Here is a 17,092-nt window from a genome sequence, read left to right on the forward strand (position 1 = left end):
TTGAATCTGTTTCCTCATCTATAAAATGGAGATAGTGATACCCACTCCACAGTCACTATAAGGATTAAGGATAATGCATAATGCCTGCACGTAGTAAAAGCCCAATAAATGGAAGCTATGATCGTAACGATAGGTCCGCCAAGAACAGATAGCTTTCTGAAACAGAAATGAAATAAAATGAATTTCTGAAGCAGAAACATTTATGACAGTTTCCACCATCTAGTGGGTAGAGAAAAGCTATGAAATAACACAAAATTCAGGATAGTGGGATTAACTCTGAGGAAGAGGAAAGGAATGCAATCAGGGAGGAGCAGACAGGGGTGTTAGCAATAGGTATATAGGTGTTCATTTTATTATTCTTTAAACTGTAAACGTATGTTATATATACCATTTTGTGTGAATATTCCCAATTAAACAAAAAAATTTAAAAAGAAGCCAACACAGATCAGGACTGTCAAACTGCTTAGCAATTGTTTCCCCTGTATCTCCTGACTCTTGTCTTATAGGCTGCTGAGATCACACTGTCTTGGCTGAGGCCGTGGACAGGGCTGGGTAGCTGAAAAGGATACAGTGTTTCCAGTGAGTAAAGGCTCGACGCAACATCATCCTCATGGCCAGTGCCTCCACCTGTGCCTGGTGGGTATACAAGCTCTCCCTCTGCTCCAAGGCCCACTGCCAATCACAGAAGTGTGTCTGGAGCACAGTGACTCGATGGAATTGCTCAGCCATCTCTGCAACAGAGAAAATAACTGAAGTACTGCCCACCTCCCCAAACGTTGGGCAATGAGCTGGAAGCATCTTTAAAACAAGCTGAAGTCCATTACTGGCAGACAGCAGATATTCAAGGCTGCTCTCACAAAGAATCTCAGAATAAACATTTTTTAAAAAAACATGGGAGGGTTATTGGGAATCCATTAGCTACATCTCTTCTCTCCAAGGAAAGAGAAAGGGTCTGTAATTTTAGGGACGAGAATGCTATAAAATCAGTAATATCAAAACACTGAGGCTCCTAGTTACTGCTGATGAGTAAGAACGGTGACTGCTGCTTTTAAAGAGTCAGTTTTACTTCTGCCTCTTTACTGATGTCTCCCAGATAAGACTTTAAGGGCTGAGTCAATGATATACAACTTAGCCAACATGCTGGCAAAGGCTTTTTTGAACTTTCAGTCAGGCTGATCCAAGCAGTCAGCTTCACCTCCTTTTAACACTAATTAGCTAATGGCCTGATGAGCTAAAGTCCAAGAAGTGGAAGAAAGTCAGTCCTGGAATTCGAATGCTGTAATGGAGGAGTGTTAGTCTGCAGCTCATCATGCTTAATAGCTTACTGTCTTCACCTTACAGGCTTGGACAACCAGATGTTGGTCCCCTGTCACTATTCTTAACTTGACTCATTCAAATTCTCCCAAGAGACAGTGTTAGCAGCCTACAACAGGGGTCCCCAACCCCTGGGCCTCAGACTGGTACCAGTCCATGGTCTGTTAGGAACCAGGCCACACAGCAGGAGGTGAAAAGCAGGTGGACAAGAGAGCAAAGCTTTATCTGTATTTGAAGCCGCTCTCCAGCTCTAGCATCACTGCCTCAGCTCCACCGCAGATCATCGGGCATTAGAATCTCATAAGAGCATTGGTCCCTGGTGCCAAAAAGGTTGAGGACCACTGGCCTAGAAGATATCTGCAGGGAGGCCTAGGTCAAAGCTGGAGAGCCCAACCCAGTGTCTAGAACAGTGCTTAAGTCACATCTGCATAGTCTTGAGAAACCAAAGAACAAAAGTACAAAGTACTTACAATCATGACCTATGTATTATTACTTCTGAACTCTCGCTGGGAAATAAATCGTTTGAACAGTGTTCAAAAAACTCACCATCATAAATCACATGCATTTGCATTATTGGGGAGAAACAAACAATCCAAACATCAACAGAAGAATGGCTAAATAGATTAAAGTAAGCCATCCTATAAAATACAGTCTTTAAAAAAATAACATTTGTGAAGAATACTTAGACATAGGAAGGTGTTGGTTAGTTATGTAAAAATAAAAAAGCAATATATAAAACTGTATGTATATTAATCGTAATAATCACAGTAGTTACAGCATAATTAAAATCCTATTGAATAAAATACATGCATAGAAGGCCAAAATAGAAATAACTAAATATGTACCAAGGATGACGTATTTTCCTCTTTAATCTCCTTTTTTCAAAATTTGTGGCATAATATGGTTGCATTTCTCCTTAATTAACTAGTACAACTGGCGGAAGAAGAATGGAAATTGTGATCCAACCCTCTGTCTCTCAAGCCCAGGACATCTTGCTCACCGTTCTGCTGTTTCTTCACTCTTCGGACCTGTAGGTATTTAAGCCAGGCCTTCAGGGATCTCCACTTTTGCCAGTGCTGATGGTGTTTCACTGCAGAGACCACCTTCTGTCTCTCCCTGTGTACGTGCAGGAGCTGTTCCTGCCACTGTGACCAAGCCTGAAAACCAGAGAAAAGACAATGATCAAAGGAGAGGCAGGGAAGCAGAGGTGAAGTACGGATGAGAAAAAAAAGACAGGCACACTAGAAAGGCTAAAATTAGAAACGAGGAAGTAGCAATCCCTAAACAGGATCATAAAGTATGGGAATTCGGGGTGAAAGGATCTTTAAAGAGTGCATTCTGCTTTCAGAAAGTAAGTTTTTCTGGATTAAGAATAAAGAGAAATAAGAAAATCAATGAGTAGACAAGCAGCAGGGACAATCCAAGGAGCGATATAATTAATTTAGATTTGGGATAGGTGAGGGTCTGACTTTTCTTCCAAAGTGGGAGGAAGCCTATTGTTAAGAGGACCTCTCTCAGACACATTAGTTTCCTGAAAGCATGCCTACAAAAACTGAGGGTCTACAAAAGGATTCCCTTAAGACTATCCATAAACATGCCCCCTTAGGAAAGTCTTCGTGTACATTCAGTAATATGCACTCTCTAGTTTGAAGATGACTATCTCAGACGACTTCAGACCTTCTTAAACTTGCAACACCTTTTTGCCTTTCCTTCAAGCTGAGTATCGTTCTTCCTATTTCACCAAGAAAATAAAAGCAATCATCAAGCTCCCCCTACTCCACCCACTCACCTGACTAGAGGATATGCCTTCCCTCCTGGATAAACTGTCCATGCTTCCATCAAAGGCTACCCCTCCCCCACAATGGATACATCCTATCTTTTCTATCTCAAGTTTATCACTCTGGCAATTTCCCCCACTTCTGCAGCATTGATTTTCACTCTCTATTAGATTTTTTTTTAAATCAGCATATGAATGCGCTATTATTTCTCCCAGTCTAAAAAAGAATCCCTTCAGGGATGTGACAAGCAAAAGCAGCAGGTGACCTGAACCTGACACTAAAATGGCAACAATATACAGTTTGAATATAAACTATATTTTAGATATTACCATATCGATATTCAGTTTCTTGGATATGATAATGATATTGTGGTTATATAGGAGAACATCCTTATTTTTAGGAGATATAAGCTTACACATTTAGGGTAAACTTTGCAACTTTAAAGTGGTTCAGAAAATATATACCTAGAGAAAGCAAATGTAGTGAGATGTAAACAACAGTTAAACTAATGAAGAGTATACAGTATCTATCTTTTCTGTGATTTGGTATTTGTCAAAAATAAAAAGTTGGGGGGGAAAGATTACTGTGACAAAAATACTTCTAAAAAGGAATAAATCAGTAACTCTCAAAACAACCAACACCCCTCTCCAGACCACACTTTGCCATCCAGCTAACTCCTCAAAATAGCTATTTTCTAATTTCTCTTCTCCCAGGCAGGTTTCCTTGAATCCTTTTTCCTCAGGCTTTCTGAAACTGCTCTTATCTAGTGAATCAGTAAATCTCCACATCTCAATCCAAAGGTCGAATCTCAGTCCTCATTTTCCCTCAGCTGCCAGAAACTTCTGACATAGCTGATCATGCCTTCCTTCACCTGACTCCTGGGATACCTCTCTGGTTTCTCCTTTGTTTCCGCTGTTGATTCCCATCTCACAAACTCAGTCCTGGAACCTCTTCACTAGCTATTCACTCCCTTTGTGCTTTCATCCAGTCTCATAGCTTTAAATACCATCTGTATGCTGAGGACTCCCAAATTTACATCTCAGATCTGGACCTGTACTCAATAGTCCACACATACATATCCAACTGCCTCCTTGACATCTCATGGATACTCAAAAGGCCTGTAAGGCCGAAGACACGGAGCTAAGAATGGAGCGCCTCCTAATACCTCTCCGCAAACCTGCCTCTCCTCTGTCTTCCCCATTTCAGTAAATGGCAACTCCACCGTTCTAGTTACTTAAACCAAAAACCTGGGAGTCATCTTGAATCCTCTCTGAAATTTCACTTCTTATCTACCCATTAGCAAATCCTGTTGGCGATACCTTCAAAAAATACCCAGAATCCAACACCATCTTGCTATCATCCTTGTCAAAAATCTCACCTGGAATTTTATAATAGCTTCTTAACTGTTTTCTTTGCTTTTATTCTTCATATCCTATGGTCTATTCTTAACCAGAGTGGTCCTTTCTCATTTGTTTTGATTGTTTTATCACTTAAGTCTCTCCATTTTATGTGACAATTTCCCTCCCTGCCTTTTTCTCTTTCATGCCACCAATTTGTTAGAGAAACCAGGTCATTCAGCCTATAAAATGTCTCACATTTCAGATTTGGCTGACTGTCACAAGTTTCCTTAAACTCGTTCCTCTGATCCCTGTATTTCTTCCCATGAACTGATTGTTAGATTCATGTTAGGCTTGGGGGGAGTCATGTTCAAATTTCTAGACAAGAACATTTCTCGAGTGGTGCTAAGTACTTCCCATTATTTGTATCACGATGCATATCATGATTGGCTGCCACAGTTTTATCAGTGCCAAAACTGTTCCATAGCTTCAGATGGCATCAGTCCAATCCCTCCATTATACTTCCTCCATCATTTTTTCACCTGGTGATTGCTGCCTAGATCCATTTTCTCATTAGGAAGTGGCAAAACAGTGACTTTCCAATTTCAGTGCCCTCTCATTTATTAACTGGAATTCTATAAAGAAGTCTACTCTCTCATTAACCCTCTGGTTTCTCAGAGATTAGTTTGCACAGGAAAGGAAGGATAAAGGCTTAATTTTTACCTTCATTAATTTTCAAAGAAATGAGTTACTGCTCTAACAATCCAAAATTGTGATTGATGAGTTCCTTTTTATTTCTCATCATGAATGCATTAATTTTTATGTATTTGGTATGTTTTCAATCCATTGTAGTCATTATTCTTTTTGATGCTCAAATTGTTCTATTTTAAGCCTATGGTAGTCCTGACACAACCCCATTAACCTTTGTTAATTTCCTCACTTTACAATTACTATATTTTAGGATTATGATGTCTATTTCCTGCTCTAGATATGGAACCAGACATTTCTCCAAAAAAATCTCAGTTCCCTTTAGTGGAAAACATTAGACTTGGGTCACTGGGGATGCTAAATGCTATATTATTGCCACTGCTTCTACGTCTTTTCAGTAAATAAAGTTAGAAACAGATCTTTTAGGTAAAAAAAAAAAATCTTAACTCCATATTGATATTTACATTTCCAGTTTCAGATTACAGGGCTCTTATTTTCTTTGATTTTATACCTGTAATCTTTTCTTTTACCCTGAAAAATGCTGATTCCTAATGACATTGCCATAGTTATTTGCTTTATCTTACAATGTAGCTATAATCATTTTAATGTAACAATTCCAGACCTGCTACTAACAATAAGACTACTGAACACAGTTTTAGATTTCTTAGCAGTTCTTTGTGTCCTTACATCCCACTAGGGACAAACAGTCAAAAATATTATATTTTAAAGTTACTTGAAGTAATTATTTCTTCTGTGTAGTCATTGCTACAAACTTGATATGTTTGTTTCAGTGTATTTTAAAATCCTAGGGATTGCTTTTTACCTTTTTTGATTTGCTTTTTCAATTATATTTAAAAAATCTAAGTGGTTCTGAAGTTAAAATATGTAACAAAGTAAGTTCACAAAAATATTTTGTTCTCACACTGTTCTCTTCTTCTCCCTACAGGTACCTGTTTTTTGTTAGTTTTTTTGTTTATTTTTCCATTATTCTTGCAGACACACACACACACACACACAAACCTCTCCCTTCCTTTCAAAAGGCAGCACACAGGATGTGGTTCCATAGTGTAGCAGTTAGCATGTCTGCTTTACATGCAGAAGGTCCTGGGTTCATGCCCCAGTGGAGCCATAGTCCATGGTCTACGGCCATGCCACCCTGAACAAGCCTGATGTCTGATCTCGGAAGCTAAGCAGGGTAGGGCCTGGTTAGTACTTGGATGGGAAACCGCCTAGGAAGACCAGGTGCTGTAGGCATAAATAATAATAATAATAATTATAATTATTATTATTATTATTAATAATAATAAAAGGCAGCACATAATAAACCAGAGGGATCCTATTAAGAGGTAAGTGTGATCATATCACTCCTTTGCTTATTCCACCTCCCCTGGAATAAGAGCCAAAGCCTTATGGGCATAGCCTGCAAAGCCTTATAGTTTGCTTGGGTGTCCAAGCAATTCAACTCAATTTTGACACTATCTACCCAGAGACAACATCAGATATCAGATTCCACAGGCTAAGGGTTCCATCCTGCAAGTCTGCCTTGTATCCCCCAACACACACACTTTGATGTCAGCCTCCAGCCCAACCTCTTACCTGTGCTTTTGCCCCACTGGCCACTGACTGGAGGTTCCAAGGACCCCCCTCTAACTCAGAATGCCAAATGCAAGGTCAGATTGTTACCTGTACTTCTGATGACTGCATATAAAGCAGAAGTTCCCACAACCACCTCCTTTAAGTTTAATTTGCTAGAACAGCTCACAGCACTCAGATCACTGGTTTATTATAAGAGGATGTAACTCAGGAACAGCCAGATGGAAGAGATACATAGGGCAAGTTATGTGAGAAAGGGGCATGGAGCTTCCACCCCTCTCCATACATGCCACTCTCCCCACATCTCCACATATTCACCAACCTGGAAGATCTCTGAACTTCATCTTTTTGGGTTTTTATGGAAGTGTCATTAGTCATGATTGATTAAATCATTGGCCATTAGCAACTGATTCAACCTCCAGCCCCTCTTCTCTCCCTAGAGGTTGGGGGTGGTAAGTGAAAGTTCCAACACTCTAATCTCACAGTTGGTTCCACTGGCAACCAACCCTTATCCTTAGATGCTTCAAAAAGTCACCTCATTAACATAACAAAAGACCCCTTTTCCCACTCTCAACACTTAGAAAATTCTGGGAGTTCCAGGAGCTGTGTGTGAGCTAGGAATTGTGGATGATCCCATATACTCAAGAAATATATACTGGGTCATTTGAATGACCCAGAATATATTTCTTATATATCGCAATATTACACCTTCTCATGCTCATCAATATCAGGAGATTTATCAAGTTCATGGATAAAATAACCATCATACACGTGACAATTTTCCTAGTAGGCCTTGTTGTGGAACTTGAGAAGTTGACCCTAAAATTAATAAGAAAGAGTAAAGAAGAATAGCTGAGACAATTTTAAAAAAGAACAGGAATAAAGAAGATCCCTTTCCATATATGAAGACTTAGAGCTGTCCAGTAAGATTAGGAGTGGTAATAAACAGCATTTACTGAGCATTTCCATATTCCAAGCATCACTCAAAGCATATTACAAATATCATCACACTTATTCTTCAACAATCCTATTAGGTAGTTAGTAATATTATCTATTTACAGGTAAGAAATCCAAGGTACAGGGAGGTTAAGTAACTCATACAAAGGCACAAAGCTAATAGTTAACAAAGGCAGAATTTCCACCTCGGCAGTCTGACTAGAGAACCTTTGCTTTTTCTTTCCTGCTTCATTAAATCATAACTGATACAGTGTGGTATTGGCTCAGAGTAAGACAAACAGACCAATAGAATGGCGAGCCCAGAACATACCCATGAATAAATGGGAACTTGCCCTACGCTGGAGGTGGATTAATAATAAGTACAAAAAAGATGAAGGATGGACCAATCAGTAAATAGTGCTGCAGCAATTAATTATCCATATGGAAAATGACAAACTACGACCCTGTTTCACACAATTTATAAGTTAAACCCAATATGTATTAAAGATCAAGCCATAAAAGAATAAATTAGGCTACACTGAAATAATATCTGTATGAAAAAAGGCACCACAATGCAAAAAACAAGCTATAAGACTGTAAGAAAGTGCCACAACATATGTAACAGTCAAAAGATTAGTAAGCAGAATCTACAACGTCCATAAATCAGTAAGAAAAAGCCAAATAACCGAAAAGGAAAAAGGAATGAGGGTTATAACAAGCTCAAAAGCAGAAACCCAAACAGCAAACATGCCTCTGAAAAGATGCCGGGCCAAATAAGGAATCAGTGAAATATCAATTAAAGCAACAATGAATTTATCATTCTACACACATCAAATTGATGAAAATTACCAATCTGGCAATGCAAAATGCTGGTGAGGCTGAAAGAAATGGGAACTGAAACATTAACATGTAAATTGGTACGGCACTAGAAGGCTATTGGGTGATACCTAGTAAGGATGAAGAGATGAATACCCAACGATGCAATAGTTTCACTTCTAGGAACCAGATGAGAGAAACTCTAAGACTCTTGCACAAGAATACATGTTTAAGAATGCTCTGCAGCATTATCTGTAGCTGCAAAAAAGTAGAAGTAATCAACAGTTCATCAACAGTGATAAGTTGAGCCATATTACACATAGTTAATAGATCTATATGTATCAACGTGGATAAACTTCAAAAAAATACTGTTGCAAAAAAAAAGCAAGCTTCAAAGTAAATATACAGTATGACAACATTCATAAGTTTCCTAATTATGCAAAGTCATAACATTTATTCTTTATGGATCTGTATGCACACATTTTTACAAGTAAAAAGAATACAAGAGAACAACGATTTCAGTGTCACAGTAGTGGCTATGGTTGAGAAGGGAAGGTGGCAGAAGGGAGAAAGAACAGGGGTTGAGTAGTGTCCATTTACATTAAATTCTGGGGCAAGTATGGGAAGTGCTAACACCTTTTAAATCTGGGTGGTAGGTACTTGGATTATCTGTTAGTACAGTACATTTTTATAAATGTTTCATATTTAATGTTTCTTTGTTTGAACTACATAAATTGAATTTTTAAAAACTTCACACATCTCATGATGTCTGTCCTATGTAGTTCAGAGACATGAGCTTTCAGAGAAAGGACTTAAGTATATAAGTCCTTGGTAAATCATATGGTGCTTATCAGGCACAAGGCATTATTACTTATAATCTGCACAATAAAATCTGTGTCTTAGAATCTCACATAGCTTTTGGCCCATATCAATATTATCTTGATTACTCACATTTTTCACAGGATTTGATTCTGAATGACTTAGCTGTTTTATAAGTTAAATCCAACCTCAAACCATAAAAATCCACTATGACTAAACATATTTAATCAAATTTGTTGTTGCAAGTTCTAAAGACAATTGTAAAAAATGAATTCTAAAAGTGTTCCGAGATATAGCAGCCATCAGTAGAATGAGTTTATAGGCTCCCAAACTGGCTATTTGAAAGGAAAGAAAACTTACAAAGTTGTAGTCCATCAGTGACAGACAATCAGTCTCATTATGTTCCTATGTTTATAGCATTTTCACATTTGTCAGTTCCATCTCCCTCCTGAGATTACAAGTCTATTAAGGGCAATGCAGCATGATGGTTAAAAGAATGACTCTGCAGTATTCTGGATGCTTGGGTTTAAATTCTGGCTCCAATGTTTGCTAGGTGTACACCCTTATTTAAGTTATTTAAACTTCCTAGTTTCCTCAATAATGAAATTTTTAATAAAGAATTATGAAAATTAAATGAGACAATGCATGTAAAGCACTTAGTCAGCAGCTAGCACAAGACCACAACAAATGCTATTGCTGTTGCTGTGGCTGTTACTGTTATTACAAATGGAAAGACCTCTGATTCCTTGCTATTGCCTCAAAAGTTCTTATGAGTTCAGAAATCAACAAATTTTTTCTAAAAGGGCATATAATAAACATTTTAGGCTTTGCAGGCCACCCATTCTCTGTTGCAACTATTCAACAACTCCACCACTGTAGCCTGAAAGCAGCCTTAGACAATACATGAATGAATAGGTATGACGGTGTCCCAATAAAATTTTATTTACAACAACAGGCAGCAGGCCAAATATGACCTGTGAGCCAATGTGCTTACCCCCTGGATCTGTATGATTGTATATGCTATTTGCTTGTGATCTCCATACACTACATATACTTGCATGGACAATACCAAATGTTGTCAGAATAAAAAGATATTACTTTACTGGATCTCATTAACCAGTGTCATCATAAAAAAAAAAGATATTACTCCTACATATAGTAACAGGAACTTCTTTTTTTCTTCTTCCCTGTTCTATTCTCTTTGACTTAGCAGTCCTATAGGCACAAAAAAGTGACAAAAATTCAGAGAGTCTATCAAAAGCTATAAGAGCTTCACCACAGCACAGATGTTAGGCCTTTTTACTGACCAAAAGCTACTGGCTTTCCCAAAAGAAACCTCTAAGATAAGCAAGATTATATGAAAAAGAAGCCAGGTTTTCTTTCAGTCTTAGTTTCTTTTCTGTCCTCATTATTTTCTAATTTGCTGTAGGAAAACGATAATGAGTAAATAAAGAATATACTGTTTCTTTAAATATATTTATAACTAATTCATAAATCCCTCTCCAGCTCCACAATTAGCCGTTCTCTACAAACCACTGATCACATCTAGCAACCTCTGTCTGTTGAAGAGCCCAGAGTCCAGCCTTTCAGGTTGCTTTTGTCTCTCTTCCAAGGAGGGGACAGCAGAGAAGCAGTAGCATGATGGCTGGCCTTCTGCTTGGGAGTCTGACCTCACTCTCTGTGGGTGTGGGGCTTGACTTGACAACATGGACAGAGGACATGAAAACTCAAGTCTGCTGGACTCACCTGCAGCTGGAGACTCAGGGTCCTGTGCTTCACAGCTGAGGCACAGAGAGCATGGCCCATACGGACCTGTCCTAGTTGCCGCCTCCACTCACTCCACCACACCCTGTCAAAGAGCAAATTGAATTTGGAACCAGTCAGAAAAAAAGCTACTCAGAGAAAAGAAGGGTAGTGAGAGCTGGGCCTCAGACCATAAACTCAAACCCCTCTCCCTCATAGTGCCATCTCTAGACTGACATCTTAGAGCCACTGCTGAACAACACAATCAAGAAACAGTCCTAAAGCTGCCAATTAAAGGTTGGAAACTGATGGTTCCTAAGGCCAGATACAGCCTTAGGGACTGTATACATGCTGTTTGGCCTACATAGGTTTAAAAAATATATATGAATTATTGCCAAAATTTAAAAAATCAGGAGAGTTCACAGAACAATCTACAAAAAAAATGACTCTTAGATTTCCAGCCTTGATGGATCCCATCTTTTCCTACTGTCCTGGCCAGGTTTCATTTCAGTCTTGGTTTCTTATTTTCTTATTTGCTATAGGAAAACAATAATGAGGAAATGAGAGTCTCCAACATTTATTTTACAAAAACACTCACTTTGCTTGGTCACTCTAATCAAATTCTCTCTTTCCTCCTAACCTAGGCCATGCTAGCTGCATCACTCATTTCAAAATCGCAAGCTATTTTGCATTATTATCTTTTTAAGCACTTAAGGAATCATAAATTCCCTGAATGCAGCCCTAGCACCCAATATAGTACCAGGAACATTTTGAGCCCTCAATATACATATATATTGAATAAATAAACTGAGGTAAAAATATCCCCTATAGACTCTAGTAGAACTGCATACTTCTTAAGCATTTTTAAATATTTGCTGAATAACTTTTAAATAACTTCAAAATATAAGTAACTTCTTTATGTCCACTGATATTCAGGATACTATACTAAATACTTTACAGATATTACCTTATATTTATTTCCCATGATAATCCTGAAAGATACTTCATGGTGTGCCTATTTCGCAGATGAAGAAAGTGACACTTAGAGAGGTAAAATGATGCAAAAATACATGCTGGAGCAGGGATCTGAGCTCGTCAGTCTAGCTGTAAAGCCTGTGTTCTTATTCAGACTATAGACAGGGCCTAGCTCTTTCAGGCCAGAAATGGACTTTAAATCGTGTCCTGCTATTCAGGACACTAGAAGACCACTAGAGACAATGTACAGTGGAATCAGTCCCATTATAAAGTAGCTCATTATTACACGTATCTGGCTTTTGAAGTGGACTAAATCATGTCCCTCCAATGTGCAGGAAATGCTGATGAGATGCAGTGCAGGGCAGCAGTTAAGAGCATGGGCTTTGGCATCAAAAAAATGGGCAGGTGAGCCCTAGTTTTGTCGATTACAATTTACATGAGCCCAGACAAGTTACTCAACCTTTCTGAGACTCGTGTATCTTAATCTGTACAATACCAGTACTTATTTTATAGTTTATGGTTAGGATTAAATGAGACACTTTGCATTAAAAAAAAATCACACAAACTTAACATAGGGTTTAGAACCTCAAATAGCGTTACTTATGATTATGTGAAAACCTTTTCTTATAGTTGAACAAGTTGTCAAAAAGTATTTATTAGGTATCAATAATGTTTGAAATTGTTTTAAAGTGGGTTTTCGTGCTGCTTTCCAGCAGCATAAAACAAGGCTGAAGTAAAATGATAGCTGCTGATCTGTAGGGCAACTGAGCACACTCACCACAAAATACTCTGCTGCCTGAACTGCAGGGCGGCGGTCTGCATCTGAAGTTTGGTCCTTCGAAAAACCACGTAGATCAACCAGGACTTCCAGGCCTGTCGCATCTTTTGCTTTGCATCTAGATGCACCGAAGAGATTTTCAAAAGGAGTATAGGGAGATGGATTACTCTGGGTTACAATAAAAGCTCACAGGCTCTCTGTAATCATCCCTTCCTTGAATATCTAAATTTCTCCAGTCTTCAAATGCCCCCTGCTGGAAAAGCTGTGAAGCTCCACAAAATTAATAAGGAGGCAAGTGCATATGAAAAATGGTTATATATGTGATGACGTTTCCAAAATGTTTAAAGGAAAATCAATACACTGCACTGTTCAGAAATCCTTTATTTTAAAAGCCTTTATTTTTTAGAGATAGACTATGCAATATTTACAGATGAAGTGATGAGAATAACAGGAAGCAAAGAAGTGAGACGTGTGAGTTGATAATTGCTGAAGTTGGGTGGGTGCATGTGAAGGTTCATTATTCCATCTTCCAATTTTGTAGCTTGAAACCATGTCATATGTCAGAAATAACTTTTTATCTTAAAAATCCAAGTATCTTTTCCTCCTACTCTGTAATATGGCTGTATTTATTATACTATAAACAACAATATAAGACAAGAGAATGCACATTCCTCAAGTAAATATGGAGCATTCACAAAATAGAACATTATCTGGCCCACAAAAATAAAACCTTAACAAATTTAAAGAACTGAAATCATACTAAGTCTAGTTCTCTAATTAGAACGGAATTTACTAGAAAATCAATACTAGAAAGATACTGGAAAATCCCAAATATTAGAACTAAACGTATTTCTAAATAATCTTTGGGTCAAAAAGGAAGTCTTAAGGGAAATTAGAAAATATTTTTTACTAAATGAAAACAAAACTGCAAAATATTAAAATTTGTGGAATGCAGTTAAAGCAGTGCTTAAAGGAAACTGTATAGCAGCAAATGCATGTGTTAGAAAAAAGGAAAGATCTCAAATCAACAATATCAGCTTGCATCTCAAGAAACTAGAAAAAGAAGAGCAAACTAAAACCAGACTTTGCAGAAGTTATATAATGATATAGGAGCAGAACTCAAGGAACTTGAAACCAGAAAAACAATAGAAAATATAAATGAATATAAAACTTGATTATTTGAAAGACTGATAAAATTAATAAAGCTCTCACCAGACTGACCAAGAAGAAAAGCCTGATCACACAAATTGCCAATATCAGGAATGAAAGAGGGGCTATTGCTACAGATCCTGCAGATACTGAAATTATAATGATGAAATACTTCAAATGACTCTATGCCCATAAATTCAACAACATATTTGAAATGGCTATTCCCAATAGCCAAAAGGCCATGAATAGATGAACAGATAAAGAAAAGGTGGTATCTAGAGGACATACGAATGGCCAACAAATATATGAAAAGATGTGCAACTTCGCTAGCTATTAGGTAAGTGCAAATCAAAACCACAATGAGATACCATCTCACACCTGTTAGAATAGTTATAATCAACAGGACAAGTAATAACAAATGTTGGAGAGGATGTGGAGAAAAAGGAACCCTTATACACTGCTGGTGGGACTGCAAATTGGTACAGCCACTATGGAAAACAGACAGTATGGAGGTTCCTCAAAAAACTAAGACTTGATCAACCATATGATCCAACAATCCCTCTACTGCATATTTACCCCAAAGACTTGAAAACTCATATCCAGAAAGATACTTGCACACCGATGTTCATAGCAGCATTATTCACAGTGTCCAGGACATAGAAGCAACCAAACTGTCCTATGATAGATGACTGGCTAAAGAAGCTGTGGTACATATATACAATGGAATAAGAAGAAATGAAATACTGCCATTTGCAACAACCTGGATGGACTTCGAGATAATCATGCTAAGCGAAACAAGCCAGACAGAAAAAGTTGAAAATCACATGATATCACTTATATGTGGGATATAAACCTAAAAGCAACAAATGAACAGGACAAGCAAACAGAGACTCATAGACATAGAATATAGACTAGCGGTTATCAGAGGACTATAGACTAGTGGTTACTAGTGGTGTGGGGATGAGGCGGGAGGTAGATAGGGTAAAGGGGGTCAAATATAGGGTTTAGGGGGAGGGTGAAGTGGGTAAAGTGGATCAAATATATGATAGCTGAAGGAAACTTGACTTTGGGTGGTAAACACACAACAGAATATACAGATGTCAAATGATAATGTACACCTGAAAATTATATAATTGTATTAACCAATGTTAACTCAATAAACTTAATTAAAAATTAAAAAGAAAAAACTTGAATTCAAAGTTTAAAACTCTCCAACAAAGAAAATTCCAGTCCCTGATGATCTATTTCAATGGAGAATTTACCAAACATTCAAGGAAGAAGTAATACCAATTCTACAAATCTCTTTTAGAAAATATAAGAGCATGAAATACTTCCCAACTCTTTCTGTGAGGCCAGTATTACCTTGAACCAGAACCAAAGAAAACTATAGACCAACATCCCTCATAAACATAGATGCAAAAATCCTCAACAAAATATTAGCAAACTGAACCCAGCAATATGTAAAGTATAGCATTAATCTGAGGAATGTAGGCTAATTCAAAATTCAAAAATCACTCTCTATAATTCACCATATTGACATACTTAAAAAAAGGCCATATAATCATCTCAATAAATATAGACAAACAATTTGACAAAATTCAACATTTATTAATGATAAAAATGCTCAGAAAACTAGAAATAAAACTTCCTTAAGCTGATAAAAGACATCTATAAAAAACCTACAGCAAACATCATACTTAACAGTTAAAGACTGAATGAATGCTTTTCCCCTAAGATCTAGAATAAGACAAAGATGTCTACTCTCACCACTCCTATTCAATATCATACTGGAAGCCCTAGTAAATGCAAAAAAAAAAAAAAAAATTTAGAAAAGAAGGAATAAAACTGTCTCTGTTCACGAATGATTGTCTGCGGAGAAAATCCCATGGAATCTATATAAAGTCTCCTAGAATAAATGAATTTTAGTAAGGCTGCAGGATATTTGAGATCCATATGTAAAACCAGAGAACTTTTAGTTGAAAACATAGGTGAAATCTTTGTGACTTTGGGTTAGGTAGAGTTCCTAGATATCGGAAACACACCCATAAAACAAAAAAAGGATAAACTGGACTTCATCAAAATTAAAAAGTTTTACTCTGCACAAAGGAAACTGTTAAGAGAATAAAAAGATAAGCCACCAACTAAGAGAAAATATTTGCAAATTATGCTTTTGACAAGACTTGGAATCAGAATACACTAAAAAAAAATTTCTCTCAAACTCAACAAGAACACATGCGATCCAATTTATAAGGATAAAAATATCTTAAATAGACACTTCACCAAAGAAGATAAATAGCAAATAAGCACTGGAAAAGATACTCAACATTATTAATCATTAGGGAAATGCAAATTAAAACTTTGCAAAGAGATACCGCTATGTAACTAGTAGTTAAATTTTTATTTTAACTGGCGATACCAAGTGCTGGTGGAGACGCAGAGGAAGGGGAACACTCAAATTGCTGGTGGGAATGCAAAATGATACAATTGCTCTGGAAAACAGCTTAGCAGTTTCTTATAAAATTAAATATACACCTATTATATTAACTAGCAATCCTAGGCCTAGATTATCTAGCCAAGAGAAGTACTCACATAAGAACCATATACGAATGCTTACAGCAACATTACTCATAATTGTCTAAAATTAAAAAAAAACCAGATGTCCTTCAACTGGTGAGTGGATAAATAAACTTTGTTACATCCATACAATGGCGTACTTCTCAGCGATACAAAGGAATGAACTACTAACAAATGCAACAACTTGGATGAATCTCATGTGCATTATGCTAAGTGAAAGAAGGCAGAGTCAAAAGGCTACATACTGGATGATTCCTTTTATATGATATTCTAGAAAAAGAAAATATACAGTGATAAAGAACTGATTGGTGATTGCCATAAGTCAACTGTGGAGGGAGGGTGCTAGAAGGTTAGCACAAGGAAATTTATCAGGAGCCATGGACTGTCCTGTCTCTTGACTATGCTGGTGATTACACGAGTATGCATTCCTCAAAACTCACAGAACTGTAAACCAAAAAGAGTGACTCTTACTGTGTAAATTAAATAAACAATGAAACAATGTAGTTACTTACCAGCTACATATTGAAATAATGTATCTAGTATGATACCTAAGAGGCCTGAGTAAGAGGTTT

At 37.3% G+C, this 17,092-nt stretch overlaps 1 protein-coding gene and 1 pseudogene across 1 annotated transcript in view; one reads left to right on the forward strand and one right to left on the reverse strand.

Moving 5' to 3' along the window:
• SFI1 (SFI1 centrin binding protein) overlaps window positions 1–17,092 on the reverse strand; it is a 74,709-nt gene that overhangs the window by 25,575 nt on the left and 32,042 nt on the right. Inside the window, 4 exon segments of the mRNA XM_023525522.1 lie at window positions 570–731; window positions 2,315–2,471; window positions 11,048–11,150; window positions 12,798–12,915. Coding sequence (XP_023381290.1) covers window positions 570–731; window positions 2,315–2,471; window positions 11,048–11,150; window positions 12,798–12,915 — 540 coding nt within the window.
• On the forward strand, window positions 6,276–6,391 carry LOC111733454 (annotated as a pseudogene).

This window comes from Pteropus vampyrus, unplaced genomic scaffold, assembly GCF_000151845.1.
Source record: "Pteropus vampyrus isolate Shadow unplaced genomic scaffold, Pvam_2.0 Scaffold568, whole genome shotgun sequence".
NCBI classification, from domain to species: Eukaryota; Metazoa; Chordata; class Mammalia; order Chiroptera; family Pteropodidae; genus Pteropus; species Pteropus vampyrus.